This window comes from Thamnophis elegans, chromosome 1, assembly GCF_009769535.1.
Source record: "Thamnophis elegans isolate rThaEle1 chromosome 1, rThaEle1.pri, whole genome shotgun sequence".
Taxonomy (NCBI): Eukaryota; Metazoa; Chordata; class Lepidosauria; order Squamata; family Colubridae; genus Thamnophis; species Thamnophis elegans.
In genome coordinates this window covers 175,397,339-175,422,928 of record NC_045541.1, presented here as the reverse complement: position 1 = coordinate 175,422,928, position 25,590 = coordinate 175,397,339, and the positions used below count along the sequence as shown (strand labels likewise).

General features: G+C 48.9%; 1 protein-coding gene across 1 annotated transcript; it reads right to left on the bottom strand.

Annotated features, from left to right (window-relative positions):
• Positions 1 to 1,608: 1,608 nt before the first annotated feature.
• Positions 1,609 to 25,158, bottom strand: CBARP (CACN subunit beta associated regulatory protein). The gene is made up of 9 exons (XM_032214399.1): positions 24,925 to 25,158; positions 21,035 to 21,180; positions 18,675 to 18,736; positions 16,904 to 17,069; positions 15,229 to 15,406; positions 13,241 to 13,381; positions 11,819 to 12,020; positions 8,759 to 8,939; positions 1,609 to 2,949 (listed from the first exon to the last, which is right to left on the bottom strand). Exons 1-9 carry the CDS (start codon positions 24,973 to 24,975, stop codon positions 1,824 to 1,826), a joined length of 2,253 nt encoding a protein of 750 aa, XP_032070290.1. The 5' UTR covers positions 24,976 to 25,158; the 3' UTR covers positions 1,609 to 1,823.
• Positions 25,159 to 25,590: the final 432 nt, after the last annotated feature.

Genomic DNA, 25,590 nt, shown 5'->3' with positions numbered 1-25,590 from the left:
AAATGGGGGGAGGGAGTGATGACCCCCCCCAATCCCCGCCCCTTTCTTTTCCCCCCACCCCTCACTACTCCATCAGGGTTAAATTAAAAAGCCAGGCCAATAAATAAATAAATAAATAAATAAATACAGGAAAGGTTCCCCAGCCCTCATTTAAAGGATTGCCACGAAAGGAATATCTGCCCTGGGTGGGGTGGGGGGGGGGGAAACCACATGCACACTGAAATAAATAATAACAATAATCGAAAGCAACACCTCTTTTGCATATAGATAGAGAAGGGGAACTTGTAGAATAAGGAATAAGGTTAGAAAGAACCGGGGGGAAATGCTAGTAATAATCCCACCACCACCAAAAAGCAACGATAACATTCACCACCAGCGCAAGAAAGGGGTCGACCGATTGCTAAAACAAGAGGCTTTTTTTTTTTCAAACCAGTCCAGAAGAACCAGAAGCTGGGTTCGATCTCTCGGCTTCCTCCCATCGCCCCAAAATGCGACACCCCCCCAATCCTTTTTTGTATCAAAGCAGCGAGAAACACCCCCTCCCCCAAAGCAAGCGATAGCCCTGCGAGGTGGACCAAAACAGGATGGTTGGAAGATGCAGAGTGAGCCATGGAAAAGGTGGGGGGGATTTGGGGGGGGGAATGGAACCACAGGTCGGGGGGGGGGGAGGAACAGCTGGAAAAGTGTGAAAAACGAGCCTTCAAAAAATGCTAGAAAGGTGAGTGGGAGGGAATGGAGAGAGAGAGAAAAAGAGAGAAACAAGAGAATTGTGCTATTCGCCCTTCAAGCAGCGTGCTTTGTTTCACTGAGGCCCCCTACCAGCCCCCCCACCCACATCCCCCCACCGCCAACCCCACCCCATCCAGGAAGTGGCCGATTCCTCCACTCGAGAAAATGTAAACACTTCCACACATCACACCATGCAAAAAAGGTGGAGAAACATCCGTCTGTCCGTCCGTGGGCTGAGATAGGGGATCTTGTCCCGCCTGGAAGGCGAAGCCAGCCCCTCCCTCCACAAGGACCCCCTTGCCAGCGGTGGGGGGGGGAGGAGGACAGGTTATTGCTTGTAAAAAACCAGAGAGAGAGAGAGAGAGAGAGAAAGAGAGAGAGGTGTGCACGTGGAAAGGTGGAAGGAGCTGAAATTATCTGCTACAACCAGCTCGTAGAGTGTGAGGTATGTCAGGCCTCCGGTAGATTTGGGGGCTGTTTTCTCTTATTATTATTTATTATTTATTTATTATTATTCTCGAGAACGAGCCCCTGAAAACCTAAAAACTTCCTGGCTGTGCAAGAGATAACGCCGACTTTGGCAAACCTGCTTCGAAATGGGGGGAGAGATTCGGTTGAGCTCTCCCCTGTGCCCACCCCTGGATCTAACCAGAAGGAAGAGAAGGCCCTTCGGCTCTCCAGCGGACACCCTGCTCTCTTTGGACACCCTCCTGGAAAAAGGGAAGGTCTCCCCTCTTGGGATGTGCTCCCCCCTACCCCTCCCTTCCGGGCCCCTGCTGGAAAGGCATGGATGGCTCCAGCCCCAGCTTCCCCAGGTCCTTGGTGGGCTCTGTCTTCTGGCCAGAGAGACAGGGATCTCCGCTGGCCAAGTCTTCAGCCCTGGACCTTCACAACCCTCAAGGGGACCTCCGGGTGGGGCTTCCTGGTACACAGCGGAAGGCTGACAGAGCAGGAGGGCGTTCCTCGATCTGCTCCGCGCTCCCGGGCCCCTGGAGCACCCTGCATCCCGGCTGGCTGGCAGGCCCTGCATGGCACCTCCCTCCCAGCCCCGGGGCAAGACAGAGAAAGGGTCATCCTGGTGCTTCCCCTTGCCACTATTCAGGGCTGTGCTCAGGGGAAGCCCGGGCGGCCACCATCACCACACACTCTAGACTCTCTCGTGGTTTTTTCAAGGGTGTGAAAAACATATCCTCCAGCCCCCCCGCGATCTTGTCCAGGAGTTCCGTGCCCAGCCCTGGACACTGACCGCCTCCGAGGCAGTCCCGGGTGTATGGGTCAGGTCCCGTTTTGGCCTCCTCCGGTGGTTCTTCCTCAATCACCTGGATCTTCTCCCCCGTTTCTGCGGCGGGTGAGGCCACCTCCTCGTCCCCAGAGCTGGCAATACGTGGCAGGGTGCTGTGGTAGCGGCCTTCCAGGGGGTAGTTGACGCTGTCGCCCCGACGCAGGGGGGTCCGGTGCCTCTCCAGAGCTGTGGGGTAACGGACGCCTGGGTCGCTGTACTGCTTGGTACGCTGCCATTGCTTCCTCAAATGGGTCCGGGAGCGGTGTTTGGCCCGCAGGGGGGATTCATCGAATTGGGGGTCGTGGCGGACAAAGGCGTTGAAGAGCGCATCTGTTTTTTCATCAATGCTGTAGTCCCGGCGAGGGAAGGATTCTCGTGCGGGGAACATCTGCCCATACGGTGCCCAGAGCAATGGACTGGAAGGGAGGAGACCTCCGACAGCACCAGCTGCTTCCTCCTCTTCCTCTTCCTCCTCCTCTTCCTCTTCCTCCTCCGCTTCTGGCGCCTGTCCCTCAAAGCTCTCAAAGATGGTGGCCTTGCGTCCAGCGCTGGTGAAGCAGAAACGTTTCTCCGAGGCTGTCTGGTCTTCTCCTACTCGGCCGCTGGGGGCTTCAATGGAGGCGTAGCCGCTATCCATCTGCAAGAGTTTACGGGTCCCGGCTTCCAACTCAACGCTATCCTGCTTGGGTTTCGCCAAGGACCTGTCCTCTCTAGCTTCAGCCTCATCGGCCAAGGAGGAGGAAAAACTTGGTAGCCCACCGCTCGAGGAAACGCTGTCCCCACCATCACTAGGCGCTGAGTCCTGATCGTTGCCCTTCTCTGATGAAACACACTTTTCTAGCGATGCCCGTAGGCTCCAGATGTCATGATAAAGGGGGGTGGGCTGCTGTTCCAATGGCTCGGGTGGGGTGGGGCTGGGTGGTTCGGAAGACTCTAACCTGTAGCAGGAAAAAAAAAAACTTTGCCTTTAACAATGACACAGTATTTCTTTCTTTGCACACAGACAACGGAATAATGACCAGTATCAGACCTGCCCCAAATTGGTCCTTTAGGCAAGAAAAACCCTCAACTCCATGTTGAAAGGTATACATTATTTTACTAAAAACCAAGTGGAATACAATATAGCAAAGCCAGAACTGATGTTCGCGTGCCAGAGTTTTCTGGTTAACTTTTCCCCATCTAGTTCCTCCCCTCCACATGTCCCTTTTTTGTCCAACTGCATTTGAATAAACTGTTTTGGGGACAGTCTCTTCAACGGTGGACTGGTTGGTGAGACATTAGATTCCATTTACAGGGCTTTGACCTTGAGATGGTGTCTCTGGAAATTACAATGTTTGCCTTCTCCCCTCCCCTCCCCTCCAGCTCTCTCCCCCCATAGTTCATGGCAGACTAATGGATAGAAAATGCAAAGCTCAAGGGTATGATGGCAGTTCTGACACAGTGTTTCTCAACCTTAGCATGCGTGGATTTCAACTTCCAGAATTCTGGGGATTGAAGTCCACACATTTTAAAGTTGTTGAGGTTGAGAAACATTAAAGGAGAGTGCGCAAAATGATTCTTGGCGCATCATTTAAGTCAATGACCACCCATTGTGAGACTTCTAAGAATTCCTTGAAAATTGTGCTGAGCCCAGAACATTTTTCCATGAAACAATCCATGAAACGACCAACCAAATCTAGTGGATTTCTGCTCTTAGGAATCTATGCTCACATCCGTTCTCAGATTTTGCACATCTGTCAGGCCTGCAGCCATCTTTTCTTTTGGATCTATCGCCTGCCACACTTTCTATTATTCTGCTATGCATTTTCTATTGTGGGAAAATGGGAGGGGGGGTTGTAAGGAGTCGCATACTATGTAGCCATAACAAAATTCTTTCTAGAAAGCCAAGGTCATCTTTTGTCCGGAACTGGTTGGGTGGAACTGCCAGCGTGGCAGTGGGAGATTGGATCATGTGATGGACTGGTGGGTGTGGGGGCAAGATCTTGAACTTTCAACTAAGTAGGGAAAACCAGAAAGCTTTCAGATTTGGGTTTTCCCAGATGTGCCAACATGGCTCTCTTAGTAAATTGGAACTTTTGAGCAATACCTTGCCTTGGACTCTGATTTAATTTTGGATGCTAGTTGGAACGCTGACATCTTTTTCAGGTCAAGGCCTATGCTCACTCTTCAAGGCGAGACCTCCAGGACTAGTGATAATCCACCGAGGTTAAAAAAGGCAAGATAGTGGTCACAGCAGTGCTACTGAAACCCCGCCCACCCTTGTCAATCTTCCTTATCACTCATGCATGTCAAATATTTCTTTATGGTAGCCACGTTAGGTGCTAATCCAAGGGAATTGGATCAACCAATCATAACAGAGCTGAAAGGGATCTTGGAGGTCTTCTAGTCCAACCCCCTGCTCAAGCAGCAGACTATATACAAATCAAAGGAATGATAAAATCTTTCCATGGCTACTGATAGGGCTGGCTGGTAGTTTCCTGATACAAGTAAGACTCGATTTACCACCACAATTGGCACCAGATTTTTCATTTGCTAAGCAATGGTTGTTAAGTGAGTCGTGCTCATTTTTAGGCCATTTTTGTTAAGCAAACCTCCCTTGGCCCCCAAAGTGGTAAAAGAGGAAGTAAAGAGGAAATTAAGCAAATCACTTGGGTTGTTAAGTGAATCACAGTCATTAAGCAAATCTGGCTTCCTTCGTTGACTTGGCTTGCCTGGAGCCAGCCGGGAAGGTCACAAATGGTGATCACATGACCCCAGGATGCTGCAATCATTGTACACTTATGCCTGAATTTTGATCTCACAACTATGGAGACGGTACATTGGTATATTTGCAAGGACAGGTTTCAGTCCCGTTGTAACTTTGAATGGTTGCAAGGTGAGGGGTACTGGTACCTCCTGAAAGTGAGATGGTTGATGTAGCTGCATAGATGCCATGGAAGAGACCAAGCTCAAAGTGGCCCAGGGGTTAGAGCAGGAGTGAAATCTACATTTTTTTCCTACCGGTTCCATGGGCGTGGCTTGGTGGGGGGGGTGTCATGTGACTGGGTGGGCATGACTATGTAGTTATATGGCTGAGGGTCAAAAGACAGAAATTCACTTTAACAATGTCCTGCTGGATCAGGGTTGGACTAGATGACCTCCAGGTCCATCTCCAGCCCTGGTTTGCTGTGCACTTTCCAGGTATCCTCTGAAGCTGTATCTAGTGCCAGGTTTGTGGTCCTTCCGCCCTCTCCTTTTTCTCTCCCTCCCTCCTTCCCCTCCCTCTTTCTTTCTTTCTTTCTTTCTTTCTTTCTTCCTTCCTTCCTTTCGCAGCATCCCCCCCACCCCGACCCCGTTTTTGGCCTAGCAGGCTTCAGGGAAGCTACTTCTGCTGACTGAAAGCTGCCTGCACTTTGGCAGATCGAACCTCACCAGGCTCAAAGGTTGACTCAGCCTTCCGTCCTTCCGAGGTGGGTAAAATGAGGACCCAGATTGTTGAGGGGCAAGAGGCTGACTCTGTCAACTGCTTAGAGAGGGCTTTAAATAGCACTGTGAAGCGGTATATGAGTCTAAGTCAGGGGTGTCAAACTCGATTTCATCGAGGGCCGTCTCAGGGTTGTGTTTGGCCCTGGGTGGGTCGGGGCTGTGGCCAGGGTGGGTGTGGCCAGCTCGATGGCACTCGTGTTGGGGGTGCCGGTGGGGTCTCAAGCGCTCTCAGCGAAAACAGGCTCCCGAGCTCCGTTTTCGGCTGCGATGGCTTCCTGCAACCCTTTGCTATGGAAAACGGAGGTGGGAGGGGAGGTATCCGCAGCCCTCACGAGCTCCATTCACTGGCAGAGGCACCGTGGGCCGGTCCTTTGTCATTTCTAGGGCGGCCCCGTAGGCCAGATGTAAGCAACCCACAGGCCGGATCCGTTCCCCAGGCCCTGAGTTTTGACACCCTTGGTCTAAGTGCTGTTGATATTGCTTCATTGCATCGCTGGACGATCAGAAAACTGGACAATAAGCAGGTGGCCTCTTCTCCCTTTCTCATCGTCTTCTGGAGATCCAGCTGTCATCCCGAGACAGACTGATTCACCACCACCCCTTTTAAGAGACGAAGCGGGGCGGGAAGCAGATAATTGCCTCCAAATCTATTTTTAAATTACGTGGTTGGTGGTTGTTTTTTTTTTTTTTTAAGAGTACATTAGCAAGGAAGAGGTAAAGCATCTGGTCACTACGTTCATCCATTATTCAGGTTTTTATCCAATAAACAGAACAATCTTCGCATTCAAATCCTAGCTCCCCAGCTCTAGCAAGCCAGCTCGGGGAAAGAAACTCTGCGGTACGTAGTCAATCCGATCCCAGCATTTTCAGTTCTTAAAAAAAATAAATAATAATAATAATTCAAAATTAGGTAGTGACGGGAAATAAAAGTCGTTTGGCGAAGGCTTTAAGAGAACTGCTGCCGAACAGAGTCTCATTTAAAATAGCTTCCCATTTAAGTCCATCTATTATTTAGGACGACAAAGGGCTGAAATATTGTTTGATCTTTAAAAGAAAGACCTCAGCAAACTCAACATGCAGAGGGAAGGAAAAATTCCGGCCGTCAGCACTTAAAAACTCACCGGCCGGAGCTGGTAGGCAGCCATTTTGTGAGGGCCCTGATGTTTGATCCTCTCAACACCCCAATAACCAAGGACTCCGACCCCTCCTTCAGCTTTTACCGATTAATTGGAATATTTCCAGGGTTGAATGCCACAAGCGCATTATCCCCTTCACCAAAAAGAGCTCCAGACAGTCCTCAAGCTTATGGCTACTCATGTAGCGAGCGACCCTTCCAAGTTACGACGGCACTGAAAAAAGTGACTTACAACCAGTCCCTGCTTTTAGGACCATCATTCCCCACAGTCATGTGATCAGGTGCTTGGCAACTAGTTTCATTTATTTATTTGTTTATGTATTTTTCAGAATATAAGACGCACCTTCCCCCCCCCCCCAAAGAGGGTGAAAATTTGGGTGCGTCTTGTACACTGAATGTAGCCCCACCCATCCACCCTTTGGCCTCTGCCTCCCAGTGTTGCGGCAAAGAGGGAAAATGGGGCTTGTCTTGTGGAGGCTGCATTAGGCTATAGAGATCCCTGCAGCCTGAAACAGCTGATGATCGGGAGGCACTCTTAAACTGAAAGTGAAACATGCTGTTTGCTCCACAAGGCAAATTGCTGGGAGGCAGAAGCAGATTTTTTCTTCTTCTGCTAATCAGGCTGTTTGCTGTTTGCTGCAAGGTAAGTCAATAACTATGAATGCCTATAGCCGTGATGGCGAACATATGGCATGTGTGCCATAGTTGGCACGCAGAGCCATTTCTTAGGGCACGCAAGGCATGCGCGTGCTGACCAGCTGACTTCGGCCTTCTTTTGAGGCCGTATTTTGCCCTCCAGAGGCTTCCCTGAAGCCTCCAAAGCGTGAAAAACCGGCCCTACGGGCAAACCAGAAATTGGGGAACGGACTTCCAGTTTGCTCATAAGACTATTTTTCGTCCTCTGGAGCCTTCAGCGAAGCCTTCCCCTCCCAGGAGTCTCCACGCTGCCCAGGCCAGGTAAGAGCAGGGACTGCGCGGAGGCTTGGGGAGCAAGGAAAACAGGCCTATCGGACGTTCTGGAAGTCCAGAAACGGGCCTGTTTCCGGCCTCCGGAGGCTGGGGGAAGCATTTTTCACCCTCCCAGTGGCTCAAGGAAATAGCAATAGCAATAGCAGTTAGACTTATATACCGCTTCATAGGGCTTTCAGCCCTCTCTAAGCGGTTTACAGAGTCAGCATATTGCCCCCAACAATCCGGGTCCTCATTTTACCCACCTTGGAAGGATGGAAAGCCTCCAGAGCCTGGGGAGGGCAAAAAAACCCTGCCCCAGTTCAGCAGGCCAACTAGGCCACGCCCACCATGGCCACGCCCATTCAGCAATGGGGCAGTGAACCCATTGCTGCAATTTTTGAAGCCCACCCCTGGGGTCATGTATTCACCATTTGCAAACTTCCCAACCGGTTTCCAACAAGCAAACTCAATAAGGAAGGCCAGATTCGCTTAGTGACCAGGTGATTCATTTAACAACTGCAGTGATTCACTTAACTGTGCAAAAATGGCTGCACAACTCGCTTAACAATTGTCACTCTATTTTATTTTACTTATTACAGGTAGTCCTTGACTTACGACTAGTTCATTTAGTGACCGTTCAAAGTTACATTACTAAAAAAAGTGACTTAGGACCGTTTTTTTCACACTTACAACCCTTTTTGCATCCTCATGGTCATGACGATTTACATTTGAATGTTGACAACTGAATTCACATTTATGACCGTTGCAGTGTCCAGGAGTAATGTGATCCCCTTCTGCGACCTTCTGACAAGGAAAGTCGATGGAGAAGCCAGATTCACTTAACAACTGTGTTATTAATTTAACAACTGCAGTGATTCACTTAACAAATGTGGCAAGAAAAGTTGTAAAATGGGGCAAAACTCACTTAGCAAATGTCTCACTTAATAACATAAATTTTGGGCTCAATTGTGGTCATAAATTGAGGACTACCTGTATTACTTTTATACACCTCACTTAGCAACAGAAATTCTGGTCCCAATTGTGGTCACAAGTTGAGGACTTCCTGCAATTTGTATTCTGATTTTGTTTTTCCACTCCAAAGCTGCTGAATTTTTCTCAGCCGGCCTCTTATTCTCTGGGCCCTCCATACACTCCAGTCCACTCCACCCCCTTCCCACTTATCTACTGAAAAATACCTGCCGAGAGATAATGTTGGACTGGCCGGAGCAGGCAAGAACGGTCCAGCCACGGGCCGGAAAACCACGTCGTCCGTCCGGGCAATGTACTGGATAATGTCCGTCTGGTGAGCATCACGATCCTGGTCCATGCTTTCACTGGCGGCTCGTTGTCGCTGGAACTGGTGACGCTTGGGGGACCCTGAATGGAGGGAAGGAAGAGACGGGCGCTGAAGCGTAGGTGGGAGTTATACTTTTCCGAAACTTGTTTCGGTATTTTTGGAAAAAAGAAGTGAACAAATCCGTTCCCTTCCTTACGAGAACTCCTATACACAGACATGAAGTTTGTATTGATAACTAGCCGATAACCTGGTGTTGCCCGGGTTTTTATTTATAGTGGGGGAAATGTCCAGACCAAACGTAATTTCTAATGATGGATTTTCCCCCTTACCAGAGGGAGCCCCCTTGTGGAGTACCGTGAAGCCGTTACCATAGCAACTCCACTGCACTATACAGTAGAAGCCATTTTACGGCACAACAGGCTGTATCTTAACAGAACGTATACCCCAAGGGGTGTTAGGAGTATCTTACTCTCACAGTAGTAACTGTGTAACACGCTTGGCTGAAATTGTTCGAGGCATTCCAGAGTTATGCTGGAACACACACACGCACGCGCACACAGACACACACAGAGCCATTTTTATATACAGTATATAGAAGGAGAATATTTGTAGCTCGTGGTTGAAATGAGGGGTGCTTGCAGTGGTGGGTTGTAAGCGGTACGCCCCGGTATGGGTGTACTGGTGCCTCCTTACCTGTATTTGAGCTCTTCGGCGTTTCCGCACACCTGCACGGAGCGTACGGTGCCTGTGCGACGCTCCGCCGAGCAGCTGGAGCATCGCGGAGCAGTTGCGGAGGTAAGGATATATGCATGCGTGCATGTGGGGGACGCTGGGCCCCGTTGCACCATACCAGTTGCACCGGGATCCGGAACCCACCACTGGGTGCTTGGTGCTCTCTGACCATGGATGTATTTATGCAGACGTTTCCTGACTCAGCTGGGTAACATCATCAGTGCTGGTAAGAGGAAACCCCACTTCATTCTAGTGCTGATGATATCTAGTTGGGTCAGGAAACATCTGTAAGAAAACAACCAAGTGCGGAGAGCACCAAGCATCTCACAATCCTTCTCTTCCTTCTCCTCCACTCTTCAAATCCCACTCCCTTCTAGCACTGATGGCGTTATCTAGTTGGGTCAGGCAACGTCTGCAAGAAAACAACCAAGCTCAGAGAGCACCAAGGTCCCCTCAGAGTTGTTATTCCTTCAGTTCAAGCACTGAAATATCCATTTGTCCCTGCAGGACAAGGTAGAAAGTGCTCCTGTTCCATGTTTCAATTCGGGGACCAGCACTCTTTTGGACAGCTTTACGGGTAGTCCTCGACTTACAGCCATTCGTTTAGTGACCACTGAAAGTTACATCGGTCATGAAAAAAGTGACTTTTGACCATATTTTAAACTTAACCGTGACCGTTGCAGCACCCCATGGTCACGTGATCAAAATTTGGACGCTGAGAAAAATTTACAGCCTGTATTTATGACCGTCGCAGAGTCCCGGGGTCGTCATGTAATCCCCTTTTGCGACCTTCTGACAAACAAAGTCGATGGGGGGAGCCAGATTCACTTAACAACCACGTTACTAACTTCAGAACTGCAGGGGTTCCCCTTGACGACTGTGGCAAGAAAAGTCGTAAAATGGGGTCAAACCTCACTTCACGACAAATTTTGGGTTCAACTGTGATTGTAGGTCGAGGACTAGCTGTTATTATTATTTTGCAGTGGGCGGGGGAATAAATGGGAAATACGATACAGTATCACACAATTGAGGTGGAATCTTTCTCTGTTTTTTAAGGAAGTGTTTCTCTACTCTGAAGCCTTGCGATAAGGTGAGGGTTGATATGGAGCTCTGGAGAAGTCCATCTTGCTGGGAAAGGTGGAAGGAAAGAGAAGGGCCTTCTGGAGCCCTTACTGAAAAACATGAAGGACCCAGTAGGGACAGATCCTCCAAGGGGACTGTCTAGATCAGGGATCTCAAACACGATGTCAACTCTCAAAGTATTCCTGGCCTGCTCTCGAGTTGCCATAGGCGAGAGGGGGGAGGGGAACTGACGGAGCAGCATGGCAGCCACAACCAGAAGCACATTCCATGCATTTCTTTCTCAAGGTTGTCTCCCAGGTTACCTGCACAGCCAGAGGGGCGTGATCTCTACAATGGGTAAAAGTGCTCCATTGGAGAATGTGATTTATGACACATGTTGGGGGGGGAGGGGGGAAACAGGGTCATACTTGGGCCATAAATTACATGGGGTCAGAGCTGGCTTCACTTGATACGTGCCAACATGTTGCTCCTAATAAACAATTGGATCTCTTTTGAAGCTTGGCTCCAGGCTCCTGATTTAATTAGGGCATCCCTTGGAACCCTGGCACTCGATTTCATTGAGGGCTGCATCAGAGTTGTGTTTGACCTCAGGGGACCTTCGTGGGCATGACAGAGTGGGCGTGGCCAGCTCGGCATTACTCATGTCTGGGGCACCGGTGGTAGCCCAAGTGCTTTGCCCGCAAAAACAGGCTCCTGAGCTCTGTTTTAGGCTGCGATGGCCTCCTGCAATCCTCTCAATGTTTCGCCTACTACCTGGATCTCGCACGGACACGGATGGGGCTTCACTCATTTGCACAGCCTGGTTCCTGGCAGGCCATAGTCTGCTGCCAGTCCATTGTTCAGGGGTTGGAGACCCCCTGTTTTTAGATCACTGTTTCTCAAGGTTGGCAACTTGAAGACGGGTGGACTTCAACTCCCAGAATTCCCCAGCCAGCAATGCCAAGTATTGCGGTGTCTGAAAGGTATCAGCCTGGCCACTCTCCAAGCCTGATCAAGGTCGGTAATTGTGGACTATCTTGAAAGACGGTGGGAGAGGAAAGACTTTGCTGGAGAGGAATTCATTGTAAATTAAATAAAAGGGGTTTATCGGGACGAGGACTCGGCTTCGTGCTCCTGGGGAAGCCTCAATCAGAACAATACCCACCTCTCGTATCCAGACTGGATGCCCGCTGGTTTGTTTCCAGTTTCCACTTCTTGATTCGGAAATAGGGACTCGCTCCTTCCAGGCTAGCGTGACGGCGCAGGCGGGTCAGGAAATGAAGGACGGTGCCCTGGGGAGGTGCTGAGGTGGGCTCCTGGGGAGGAACTGTGGCGGCTCCCTTGGCGGCCTTGGCTGCACTGCCAGACTGTGCGAATGGAGAAGAGGAAAGGGTTAGTCATGCCCAGGGCCATCTCCATGCCAATATAGGTAAACCTCAACTTACAACCACGATCAGGACCAAAAATTTTGTTGCTAACTAAGGCGGCCGCTAAAGAGAGTTGCGCACAATTTTACGGTTGTGAAGGAAATCACGGCAGCCGTTAAGCGAATGTGGCTTCGCCCACCGACTTTGCTTGTCAGAAGCCATCTGGGAAGGTTACCGATGGCGATTACAGGACCTCGGGTATCCCGTCCTAGAAACATGCCAGTTGACCAGTGCATTTCGCCACCTTTCTTGTCACGGTTGTTAAGCGAATCCTGACAGTCGTTAAGTGAGTAACACAGTTGTTAAGTGAATCTGGCTTCTCCATTGTCTTTGCTGGTCAGAAGGCCGCAAAAAGGGATCACGCAACCTCCGGGACACTGCAACTGTCATAAATGCAGGCCAGTTGCCAAGCAAAATCTGAATTTTGATCATGTGACTGCAGGTTGTGTGCAAAACGGCCCAAAGTCACTTTTCTTTCAGTGCCGTTGTCACTTCATAAGTCACTAAACGAATTGTTGTAAGTCAAGGAGTTGACTTATATACACAACGGAGCCAGTGGTGGGTTCCTACTGGTTCGGGCCCAACCGGTAGTGGTTTGCCGGCCTGGGTCGCCAGAACCTGCAGTGACCCAGGCTTGCCACCCCTCCAAACCGGTTCCCCGGTTAGCGCAGCATATTTTCTTTTTGAATCTTCTGAGCATGCACAGACCTATTTATGGGCAACTTCACATGCGCGCAGAGCTGGAAATTGCACGCACCCCGAACCGGCAGTAATGCCCACCCCTGAACGGAGCCCCAATTTTACGTTGCTGAGTGAGAAATTTATTAAGCGAGTTTTTCTCTGTGTTATGAACGTTCTTGCCACAGTTGTTAAGTGAATCCCTGCTGTAGTTCACTTAGTAACATGGTTGTTAAATGAATCTGGTTTCCCCATCGACTGTGCTTGTCAGAAGGTCGCAAAAGGGGACCATGTGACCCCGGACCCCTGTAACCGTCATAAATATGGAGCAATTACCAAGCACCTGAATTCTGATCACGTCACCATGGGGATCCCGTAAATGGTCATATGTCACTTTTTTCATTAAAAGAAGTGATGTTAATCTACTATGTGTATATGCAATTCATACAGCCCTCCTTTTGCACTGTATTGAGTGAACCTACCGCAACTCCCTCGCCCGAGTCGGAGGAAACAGAGGAAGCGGCTTCAACACTGGAGTTAAAAGTGTCTCCTGGGAGTGTTGAACTTGAACACAGACCCCCATGGCTGGTCAGCGCCGTCTTTGGCAGGGGGCTTCCAGTTGGCTGTTGAGAAGGACAAAGAGGAAGATGAGGAGGCAGAAGATAGCCAAGCACAAGCCAGTAACTATCCATCCAGCTTTTTGGCCATTTGTTGGGCAAAGTGTCTGATATAGTAACTCTCCCTTGCAAACATAATAAACTTATATTAAGTATTTTCTTACCTAAAGCTCCTATTGGATGCAATTACATATACAGGAAGTCCTCGACTTACAACAATTCCTTTAGTGACCGTTTGAACTTACAACAGCACTGAAAAATGTGATTTTCACATTGACAATCATTGCAGCGTCCCCATAATCACATGATCAAAATTCAGTGTCCCGGGGGAGAGGGTCATGTGATCCTATTTTGCGATCTTCCAACAAGCAAAGCCAATGGGGAAGCCAGATTCACTTAACAACCGTGTTACTAACTTAACGACGGCAGTGATTCTCTTCAAAACTGTGGCAAGAAAGGTAATAAAATTGGGCAAAATGTCTCACTTAGCAACACAAATTTTGGGCTTCATTGCCATAAATCGAGGACAATAGATGATAGATAGATAGATGATAGATAGATAGATAGATAGATAGATAGATAGATAGATAGATAGATAGATAGATAGATAGATAGATAGATAGATGATGGATGTGTGTGTGTGTGTGTGTGTGTGTGAGTGAGTGAGTCTTCATTTCGGTTAGGCAAAAGTTTCAATTTGCTACTAAATTAGAATATGCACATCTTCTATCTATAACAATTTATTACAGACTGACTTTGGGTAGTGAAACGGGCAGGATATAAATTTAATAAATAATAATAATAATTTATAAAGATCCCTAAAGGACCTATTGTCACCTACTTCCCCTGGTATGTATGTATAATTCTGTCTATATCCCTCTCTGTCTCTCTCTCATTATCTGCATCACCTCTCTATCTGCTTAACCTCTTTGTCTCTCTACTCATCTAGCATTGATCTGCTTCATTTGTTGATTTATTCAAACTCTGGAAAAAGAATTTGTATTTTTTTTTTAAAAAACACCAGAAGAAAACAAGGTTTCTCAGCCTTGGTCACAGGAAGATGTGCGGACTTCAACTCCCAGAATCCTCCAGCCAGGAGAATTCTGGGAGTTGAAGTCCACACACATCTTCCAGTGGCCAAGATTGAGAAAGAGAATGCCTTAAAAGCCCTTGGAAAGACTCCCTACTACTGATTTCCGAGGTTCGATGTTCATTTTATTTATATGCCGCCCTACGGGACTCAGGGCAGCGCACAAACCCAAAGGAGGGGAAGGGAAACACAAAACTACAACAAAAAGTACAGGGAATTTAAAACAACCAACAGCCACACGATTCGAGAGGGGAAGGGAACTCATCGACCCCAGGCCTGCCGACACAGCCAGGTTTTAACGGCTTTTCGGAAGGCCTGGAGAGAGGTGAGGGTCCGAATCTCTGTGGGGAGCTCGTTCCAAAGGGCCGGAGCCTCCACAGAGAAGGCCCTCCCCCGGGTAGTGGCCAGATGACATTGGCTAGTAGACGGAACCCGGAGGAGGCCTAATCTGTGTGATCTAATGGGTCTTTGGGAGGTAATTGGCAGCAGGTGGTCTCTCAAGTACCCAGGTCCAATACCATGAAGGGCTTTATAAGTGACGACTAGCACCTTGAAGCGTATCCGGAGACCAATCGGTAACCAGTGCAGCTCGCAGAGGATAGGTGTAACGTGGGTGTACCGAGGTGCACCCACAATAGCTCGCGCGGCTGCATTCTGGACGAGCTGAAGTCTCCGAAAGCTCTTCAAGGGCTGCCCCATGTAGAGCGCAACCCCCAGCCGGATTCAATTCCACCCCCATACCCTGGAGGGATGAGAGGCTCACTTGAAAGATGGCAAGGCTCGGCTTGACAGGTGGGAGGCGGGGAGGCATCATGACACTGTTCTCATTGGCTTCACACTCGTGGATGGTGACGATTTTAAGGGCAGCCGAGGGTGGCAGGGGCAGATGGCTGAGACGGGCGTTCTTCAAATGATGGAAATCACCCTCTGTCAGAGTGTACCTAACAGGAAAAGCAGAAAAAACCCACAATGAAGCAAAAAGTCCAATGTCATCTTAAGGTAAAGGTTCCCCTCATACATATGTGTTAGTCATTCCCGGCTCTAGAGATCAGTGCTCATCTCCGTTTCAAAGCTGAAGAGCTAGCACTGTCCGAAGACGTCTCTGTGGTCATGTGGCTGGCATGACTCAACGCTGAAGGCGCACAGAACGCTGTTGCCTTCCCACCAAAGGTGGTTCCTGTTTTTCTACTTGCATTTTTTACATGCTTTCGAACTGCTAGATTGGCAGAAGCTGGGACAAGTAACGGGAGCTCATTCCGTTACGCGGCGCTAGGGATTCGAACCACCGAACTGCCGATCTTTCTGATTGACAAGCTCAGCATCTTAGCCATTGAGCCACCGCGTCCCCATTGAAGTCATTTTTACACATCCCATATTTTGAGTATAGGTAGTCCTTGACTTACGACCACGATTGAGCCCTAAATTTCCATTGCTAAGAAACACAGAAGTTAAGTGATTTTGCTCCATTCTACGATCTTCATTGCCAGAGTCGTTAAGCAAATTGCTGCAGTTGTTAAGCGAATCAAGGGGTCATAAAGCGAATCTGGCTTTCCCCATTGGAAGCTATCTGGGAAGATTGCAAAAGGTGATCACATGACCTCGGGACAGGGCAACGGCCCTAAACACATGCCAGTTGCCAAGAGACTGCCTTTGGCTCATGTGTTCGGGGATATGGCAATGGTCGTAAGTGTGAAAAATGGTCACACTTTCAATGTGTTGCAACTACAGTCCTAGTCTCTCTTTTGACACAGAAGCCCAATCCCTCCCTCTCACTCCAAGAGCCAATCAGGTATCGTTGGGAAGGTGCTGGACCAGGATTGGGGAGAGCTTAGTTCTAAGTCCCACCTTAGACAGAAGTTCATTGGCTGACTTTGGCTAATCTCTCACTCTCAGTTCAAAAACCAATCAGATGTAGATCAGGGGGATAGTTCGGTGATATGTAGCCATAACAAAATTCTTTCTAGAAAGTGAAGGTCATCTTTTGTCTCTGCACCTGTCTGGAACTGTATGGATGGAAGCTGCCAACGTGGCAGTGGGAGATTGGACCATGTGATGGGCTGGTGGGTATGGGGACAAGATCTTGAACTTTCAACTGGGTGGGAAAACCTGGAAGCTTTCAGATTCGGGTTTTCCCAGATGTGCCAACATGACTCTCTTAATCAATTGGAACTTGAGGAATCCTTTGCCTCAGATTCTGATTTACTTTTGGATGCTATGACATCCCATATGACAATGGGATTAAAAAAAAAAAAATACTACCAGTTCTGTGGGCGTGGTTGAGTAGGGGATTGGACTAGAAGACCTCCAAGGTCCCTTCCAACTCTCCCGTTATTCTGTTACTCAGATGCACCACTCCAGCTGCCCCTCCCGCCCTCCAGATGTGGAATCCCCAATTCCCAGCGCAGGCTCCTGGTTCCTGATCAAGCCCGAAGCCTCACCTCCTTCCCTTCTCCTGCGCTTTCTTGCTCTGCTCAAAAAGGGCAGCTTCGTTAAAAGACACCCTTCGCCCTGTGGCGCTGCCAGAAGACAGGAATCGCTCGCTCTCTGCATCTCGATAGCTGGAACTGGACGCGCATTCTGGGTCATCCACTTTGATGATGATGTCTAAGAGGAGGGGAACACAGAGAGGGGAGGGGTGAATATGCGGCGGTGGCAACCTGCTTCTGTCCCTAAGGAGAAATACCGGTAGTCCTCGACTTACAACCACAATGGAGCCCAAAGTTTCCATTGCTAAGTGAGACAGTGAAATGAATTTCGCCCCATTTTACGACTGTTTTGCCACCGTTAAGTGAATCATTGCAGTTGTTAAGTTAGTAACGCAGTTGTTAAGTGAATCTCATTTCCCTATTGACATAAGGAAGGTCACAAAGGGAATCACATGACCCCCGGGGAACTGCGACCGTCATAAATATGAATCCGTTGTCAAGCCTCCGAATACTGATCACATAATCATGAGGATGCCGGAACAGTTGTAAGTGTGGAACACAGCCATAAGCCACTTTTTAAAGCGCCGTTGTTACTTTGAGCTGTCACTAAAGGAATGGTTGTAAGTCAAGGACTACCTGTGTATAGGTAGTTCTTGACTTATGCCTGGTTGCTCAGCAACCATTTGAAGTTACAACTGATCTATCTGGGACTACTCATAAGGCGGATCCAGCATTTGGCCATGTGACTAGAAGGGCTCCAATGATTGGAGCCCTTCTTCAAGTCACATGACCAAATTTCGGTCGCTTGGCAACCAGACTGCACTTATGGCTGTTTGCAGTGTCATACGGGGGGTCATGTGACCAGGGGTGGGATTCAAAAATGTTAGCAACAGGTTCTCCGACCGGTTGCTGGGTGGGCGTGGCCATGGTGGACGTGGCCTATTCGGCCTCCTGCACCATGGCGGGAAGGGGGGGGCATTTTCACCTGCCCCAGGCTGCAGAGGCCGGAAACAGGCCCATTTCTGGACTTCCCGGAGGCCTGTTTTTCGCCCTCCCCAGGCTCCAGAGGCTTTTCTCGACTTTCCGGGAGGGCAAAAACGGCCTCCTCCGGGCTCTGGAGGCTGGAAACAGGCCCGTTTACAGGCTTCCGGACCTTCCACAAGGCCCATTTTTCACCCTCCCAGAGCCTCCGCGCGGGCCATGCACTTACCTGGCATGATGAACAGGCCGCGTGGAGACTCCTTGGAGGGGAGGGGCAGGGTGGATGGGGTCATCCATTCCCTGCAACTACCGGTTCCGCGAACCGAAATGTAAAATCTCACCGGCTGAATCCCACCCCTGGTGACCACCTTTTACAACCGCTTTGCTGATAATCCGTATTCACTTCCATTTTTTGGCAAAACTGTATCCATATCGAATCCTGGGTTCGTTTAACAACCACGTGATTCGCTTTATGGCTGTTGCCAAAAAAAAAAAAAGCCATAAAATCAGGCCCAGTTGATTTTAGGAACCTCACAACTTATGACTGCGAAGGGCCGGCTCCATTACGGTTGTAATTCGAGGACTACCGGAAAACAGTTTCCTCGGTTTTAAAAACAAAGAACGCATCCGATACAACCGGATTTGAGGGGTTGTGGCTCGCTCACACGCAGCGGGACACGGAGAACATTCGATTCAAACTTCATAACTCCCCTTTGTGGGAGGTGTTGAAATGAAAACGGCTTCCACCAACTGGGATTCAATTCCCTGCATGGGCAGAGAGGGTGGGTCTCCATGCCCTCACCTTGTGCCGGTTGTGAGTCATCGAGATAGGTTGTGTTCGTTTTTTCTGGATCATCGCTGGCTCTGAAAATAGGAAAAAGGTGATATATGTAGATATGATAAACACAGGCAGACATCCATCCCGGATTTAAACATCTCAAGGTACCGTATTTTTCGGAGTATAAGACGCACCATGATTTTGAAGTGGTAAATTTGAAAAAAAAATAGTTTTTGCACTCTGCAGGCCTCCCAAACCCTCTGCATGCCCCATTTTTTGCAAAAAAAAGGGGGGGGCATGCAGGCGCTTTGGGAGGCTTGTAGAATGCTCCTGGGGTCGGGGGGGGGGATGAGCAAAAAAAGGGACGTTTTTCGCAAAAAAAAAGGCATGCAGAGGCTTTGGGAGGCTTATAGAGTCTTTCTGGGGGCTGGGGGGGCACAAACGAGCAAAAAAAGGCCTGCTTTTCGCTCGGTTTTGCCCTCCCCAGCCCCCAGGAGCATTTTGCAGGTATCCCAAGCCTTCTGCATGTCCATTTTTGCAAAAGGGGCAGGGTTTTGGTGGGCCAAAAATGCTGTATTCGTTGTATAAGATGCACCCAGATGTTCACCTTCTTTTTTGAAGGAAAAAGGTGCGTCTTATACTCCGAAAAATACAGTAAGTCTCCAAATATAGTCCACAATTGAGCCCCAAATTTCTTTGGCTAAGTGAGACTTTTGTTAAGTGAGATTGCCCCATTTTACAACCTTTCTTGCCACAGTTGTTAAGTGAATCGCTGCATGTGTTAAGTTCCTGACACAGCTGTGAAGTGGATCTGGCTTCCCCATTGACTTTGCTTGTCTGAAGGTCACAAAAGGGGAGCATGTGACCCCGGGACACTGCAACCGTCATAAATACGAGTCAGTTGCCGAACATCCAAATTTTGATCACATGACCATGGGGGGGGAGGGAACACTGCAATGGTCGTAAGCGTGAAACAGGATCATAAATCACCTTTTTTCCAGTGCCGTTGTAACTTTGAATCATCACTACACCAACTGTTGTAAGTTGAGAACTACCTGTCGTTGTTGAGCAAACAACCTTGGCGTTAAGTGAATCCATTGTTCACTATGGTTTTTTTTTTGCCAGAAATTAGAATTGAACACTGGTTTCTGGAGGACATGCTGTAAATTGCAGTCATGTGACCACCGTGGTTGTCAGAAGTTCAAACCCAGGTTGTAAACAGATTTTTTTAGGATCTGCTGTAACTTTGAACAGTCGCTAAGTGAGCCGTCATAAGTCAAGGACTGCCTGTATTTAGCACTACCCCTTTTCATTTTTCCCCTTTCACCTGAGAGGGAGGGACTGGTCCAGAGTCTCCCTCAAATTACTATGGCTGAAGAGGGGCTAGAACCTGGGTCTCCCCCCACCCTTGTCCAGCCCCTTCCCCACTAGACCTGATTGGTTCCTGAGCAGAGAGGGAGGGACCGGCTTAAAGTCAGCCAATGAACTGCAGTGGCTGAGTGGGGAGTAGAACCCCAATCTCCTCCCTCCTAGTGCCACCCCTTCCCCACCAGATCTGAATGGCTGTTGGACTTAAAGGGAGGGATGCTTTGAACCCAAGTCTCTCCACTCTTAATCCAGACCTTCTCCAATCAGAAACTTGGAAATAATGTTCATCTGTCATGAGAGCCAGTTTGGTGTAATTATGAAGCTGCTGGACTAGAAACCGGGAGATCTGAGTTCTAATCCTCCCTTAAGCATAGAGGTTGGTTAGGTGACTTCAGGCCAATTTCTCTCTCTTAGCCCAACCCACTTCACAGGGTTGTGGAGAAAACAACAGAGAACTAGGCTACACTTGAATGGCTCTTGGGTTGAGAAGGAGGGACTGGTCCAAAGTCAGCCAATGAGCTTTCGCAGCTGCAAGGGACACCCAGGAACTCTCCTAGTCCAGCCTCTTTCCTGTTATACATGATTGGCTCTTGGGTTGAGAGAGAGGGACTGATCAGCCAATGAGCATCCATGGCTGAGGGGGGGGCAGTAGAACCTGGGGCTCTAAAGCATCTGATTGGCTCTTGGGCTGAGAGGGAGGGACAATATCCAGATGCTGCCTGGAGGTGATAAAGAATGAATGAATGAATGAAGATAGAGAAAGGAAGGAAGGAAAAGAAGGAAGGAAATTTTAATCGTTTTAGGGCAGATTTTTTTCACCCTGTCTCTTCTGGCTCAGTTTGGTTGCAATTCCCAAAATTGTTAGCCAGCATAGCTGCAGATTCTTGCTGAATTGCTCCCAATACATCATGACAGGCCATACATAGAGAACGCCCCTCCCAGCCAGTCATTTAAAACACCATCTATATCCCCTCCCCGTGCCACCCGATTCCCCAGCCGTCCATTCCCATCCCTACCTGGTGTGCCTTCGGTCTGTTCCGCAGCAGCGCCGGCAGACGATCAGGACGCCAAACAGCACCACCAAGGTGCCCCCGATGAAGATAGAAAGAAGCACAAGAAGTAACACATAACCGTCCTCGGGGCTCACTTCGCCAGGCACCGTCTGGGAGATATGGGAGGGAAGGGAAGGGGACGACGATGGAAGAAAAAGAGAAGGAGAAGGAGAAATAAATCCATTATTGTTGCTTTTAAACTTCTCTTTGCAAAACTCATACTGTTTGTCCGGATTTTATTTTGAAGCGACTGGAAGGCTTGTAAAAGTTTTGTAAGGTTCTGCAACATACAGACGTCCTCGATGTACGACCACAAATTGAGCCCAATATTTCTGTTGCTCAGCGAAACGTTTGTGAAGTGAGCTTGGTCCCGTTTGGTGGCCATTCTTGCCGCCGTTGTTAAGTGAGTCACTGCACTTCTTAAGTTAGTAACACGGTTGTTAAGTGAATCGCTGGAAGGTGTGTGGACTTCAACTCCCAGAATTCCTCAGGCAGGATATGAACTCCATATATCCTTAAAACATCCTGGCTGGGGAATTCTGGGAATTGAAGTTCACACAGCTTCAAACTGTCAAGTTTGAGAAACACTGCTCTACAGATAGTCCTCGACTTATGACCACTGAGTCCAGAATTTACTTTTGTTAAGTGAGTTTTGTCCCATTTGACAACTTATCTTGCCACGTTTGTTAACTGAATCATTGCAGTTATTAGATTAATGACTTGGCCGTTTAGTGAATCCGGCTTCCCCATTGACTTTCCTTGTCAGAGGTCGCAAAAGGGGATCACATGATCCCGGGACATTGTGACCGTCATAAATATGAGTCAGTTGCCAAGTGTTGTTCTCAGTGGTGCAATTCTACCAGTTTAACAACCGGTAGGACTGAGCATGTGTACAGCACTTTCTTCAGTTCTGCTATAACTTTGGTCATTAAAGGAATGGTTGCAAATTGGGCTATTTGTGTAACTCTTTCCCCCCCCAAACGGTTAGTCTAGGATAGCTTTTTTTCCTTCAACTTTGGAAACTTTAAGATGTCTGGACTTCAATTCCCAGAATTCCCCAGCCAGGATGTTTTAAGGATCTGTGGAGTTCATATCCTGGCTGAGGAATTCTGGGAGTTGAAGTCCACACACCTTCAAGCGATTCACTTAAGAACTGTGTTACTAACTTAAGAAATAGTGACTCACCCAGCATGGCTGGCTGGGGGAATTCTGGGAATTGAAGTCTAAAACATTGCTAAAGTTGAAAAAACAGTTCAAAACAGAATCTGTTTTGTTCAAAACAGAATAATCTCCCTTTGTTCAATCTCCATCTGAACAAGCATTGTTTCCAAACATTTGACATTTTCCCTCTTTAATTTTGGACTCTTCTGCCAAAATCCAAAGAGGCGAGCCTTTTCTAATCCAGAAATATTGGAAAGGAAATATTTGGACCTCATTCTTCCCAAGGCTCCAATGCCCAACTTGTGATTCTGCTAGCCAGGTTTCCAAAATCCCCAGCAGAAGCCGAGTCAACTGCTCAACTATCAAAGGCTAAGATAAAATATTCCCCCTTGGGAGCATCAACCGTTTAAGTTTGGCAATCCACTAGTCCTCAGCAAGTATAGGAATACTGAACTATGTAAGACACTAAACCTGAGCTCTCCAATTCGCACTCGGGTCCGGTCTCTCTTCTGAAACAACTTCCCAGAGAGAGAAGATGGGCAAGCTCCAACATTAGGAAGAAACTTTAGCAGAAACCCAAACGCCCGCAGCATCTTAAATGCTCACACAACTTTCAGGTTTTACCAGATCAAGACCTAAGTCTGGCAAAAACTTAAGCAATACAGGTAGTCCTCCACTTACGACAGCTCATCGAGTGACCAAGGTTTTACAACGGCACTGAAAAAAACCATTGCAGCATCCCCGGGGTCACAGAATCCAAATTCCAATGCAACCGACTCGCATTTATGACAGTTGCAGTGGTCTGGAATCATGTGATTCCCGCTTCTTTTGGGATCTTCCGGCGAGCAAAGTCAATGGGGGAAATCAGATTCACTCCACAACTGTATTTAAGAACGGAAGGGATTCCCTTAAAGGGGGCGAGAACCTTCGTAAAAGGGGGGCAAGCTCACTTAATGAATTCTGGGGTCCATTGTGGTCATCAGTGGAGGACTCCCCTGTTAAGCACTCGGTAAACACCTGCCAAGTATCCCAAGGCAGAAGAAAGAAGATTCTGTTCCATTAGATAAGTTGAGCGTGGCAGTTGCCAAGAGATAAAAGAGAGGGTTTTTTTTCTCTGTTGGGAAAGGAGAGGCCTCTGTGGGAGGGGAAACAACTGACGGCTGAGTCCGTAGGCAGCTGCCTTGTAACCAGGTTAGTCTCTCTCTGGCCTGGCCACTTGTCAGCTGCCATGTTGGCTAAGCATTCAGAATCCCGACCCTCCGGGGTTTCCTTGATTCTGGCAAAGCATCAGGGTGCGTCTCCAGGCCCCTCTAAGGCTGATCCTTTTTTTGAAACAGGGAGATTGTCAGAAGTGGGACCAGGATTTTCAGGGAGCAAAGTGAGGGTCCTGACTCTTTAGGTCTCCCCCACTGAAAGGAGAGGGTCCATCTCCAGCAAACTTTTCTGCGTACAATTTGGACGTCTGTGTACGTGGGCGGGAGGCGGGAAGGTGTGTCCCCTCCTAAACAGCCGAACAAGTTTTTTCAGCCTTCCCCTCGGACAGCTGACCCTAAGCCCTGTATCCCCCTTCCTTGCCCCCCCCCATATCTGCTGAATCCAGAATCATCACTTAAGGCAACTATTGGGGTGGTCCTTGGTGTTCTCTGATATCTGGCTGTTTTCTTGTACACGGTTCATGACCCAACTAGGTAATATCATCAGTGCTAGAAGGGAGTGAGATTTGCAGAAGGGAGGAGGCGGCGGAGGACGGTGGGGTCCCTGGTGCTCTCTGAACTTGGTTGCTTTCTTGTAGATGTTTCGTGACCCATCTAGGTAACATCATCAGTGCTGGAAGCAGGGGTGGGATTCAGCCAGTTCGGACTGGTTCAGGCTTTGCTTACCTATATCCTCTCAGCTGTTCTGCGTGGCAGAGCACATTGCCCCGCCTCAGCTGTGTTACTCCCCAGAAGTAACGTGGGAGGTAAGTTTTGTTAAAACTGCACCCGCGCGCAGAGAGAAGCCTTCGAACACCGAACCGGTTGTTAAACCGGCAGGATCCCACCACCGGCTAGGCGGCTATAGCTCCATGCTCAGAGCGCGACAAGGACGCCACAGTCCTACAAATATTCTCATCTATTGGTACTTAAGCCAACTCTGGGACCACAGAGCTCTTCCCCCCTCAGGGTCTTCCACATTTAGGCAACAAAATCTTCCCCAATCTGGCCTGCCCAAAGATACCGGATCACAGATACCATAATCCCCCAGCGCTCCCCCTGAACCCCAAACGTCATACAAAGCCAGGCCACCTGGCACCCCTTCCCGAAATTTTCAACGCCCATCAACCTCCTCCAGGACCACCAAGAACAAAGTCAAATTGGAGAAGAGTGGCAGTGAGGGGGAAAAAACACTTGGTGCATGCTCAGAGGAACCGTAATCTTGTTTGAATGAAAGCAATTCCCTGCATCTGTCACCATGGGGAGGGCGAGGAGTTCAACAAGTGTGTGGTATAAGGCCTCCAAACTACATGAGCATGCATTCAGACCAACACGTTCTGCCTTCTACGGGGGCCTCGCGTCTCCCGAGTTGGCCTTCAAACAGAACAGAAGCCAAAGGGGAGGGGGGGCAACGTTGGAAGAGCAGGAGAGAGCAGGCGCCCCCCCCCCCCCCTTCAAAGGGATCCATTCCCCACCCAGGCCTGGTCTCTGCACACTCACCGTCACGCCTTCAGTTGTGGTATTTGCCCATGAAGTAAACGCATCGCTCATTGTCTGTGGCCAGAGTAGACGGTCTCTTCCAAGCTGGGCATGTAAATCAAAACTACCGTAGTTGGCTTTTTAAAAAAATAGACTCAGGAAAATGAAGAAGAGTGGAAAGCAGATGTATTATACATCTATCAAAAAGGGGCTGAAGAGGAGGAGGAGGAGAGGAACAACGACCAGACTGCAGTCCTTTTTCCTTTTTCCCCGTTCCCTCTCTCTCTCTCTCCCGCAGCTTTTTATCCCTGCTTCTCCTCCTTTCGTTCTTTCTTGCCGCTCACATGTTTGGGGGGGAAGAGAGGCACCATGGCTGGCTGAAGCTCACAGCATCTTCGCCTCCCTCGTCTTCCGGTGCTGGCGGAGGAGATGGACCAGCGTCTCTCGTTCTCTCCTTCTCTCGTTCCTTCTCTTTGTGGCTGGATTTCTTTTTTTCTTGGCAGAACCCGATTCGGCTGGGGAAGGAGAGAGAGAAAGGGGCTGTTGGTGATGATGGGGAGAAGGCAGGAGAAGGTTTTGTTCTGGTTGGTTGGTTTTAAGAGGAAGATGGAGAACAGGGAGATAAGGAGGAGAAGGAGACGAGGAGAAGGGAAGATCTGGGACCAAAACAGCTCGAGGTGAGGAGAG

What these genes read in the sequence shown, in the direction of transcription:
- CBARP (XM_032214399.1), bottom strand. Translation starts at nt 24,975, where the DNA reads ATGAGCGATGCGTTTACTTCATGGGCAAATACCACAACTGAAGGCGTG. An exon ending in ACTCGGGCGAGGGAGTTGCG is followed by an intron (nt 12,021 to 13,240) that starts GTAGGTTCACTC and finishes CCATTCGCACAG; the next exon opens with TCTGGCAGTGCAGCCAAGGC. An exon ending in ATCCAGTCTGGATACGAGAG is followed by an intron (nt 8,940 to 11,818) that starts GTGGGTATTGTT and finishes CCCTCCATTCAG; the next exon opens with GGTCCCCCAAGCGTCACCAG.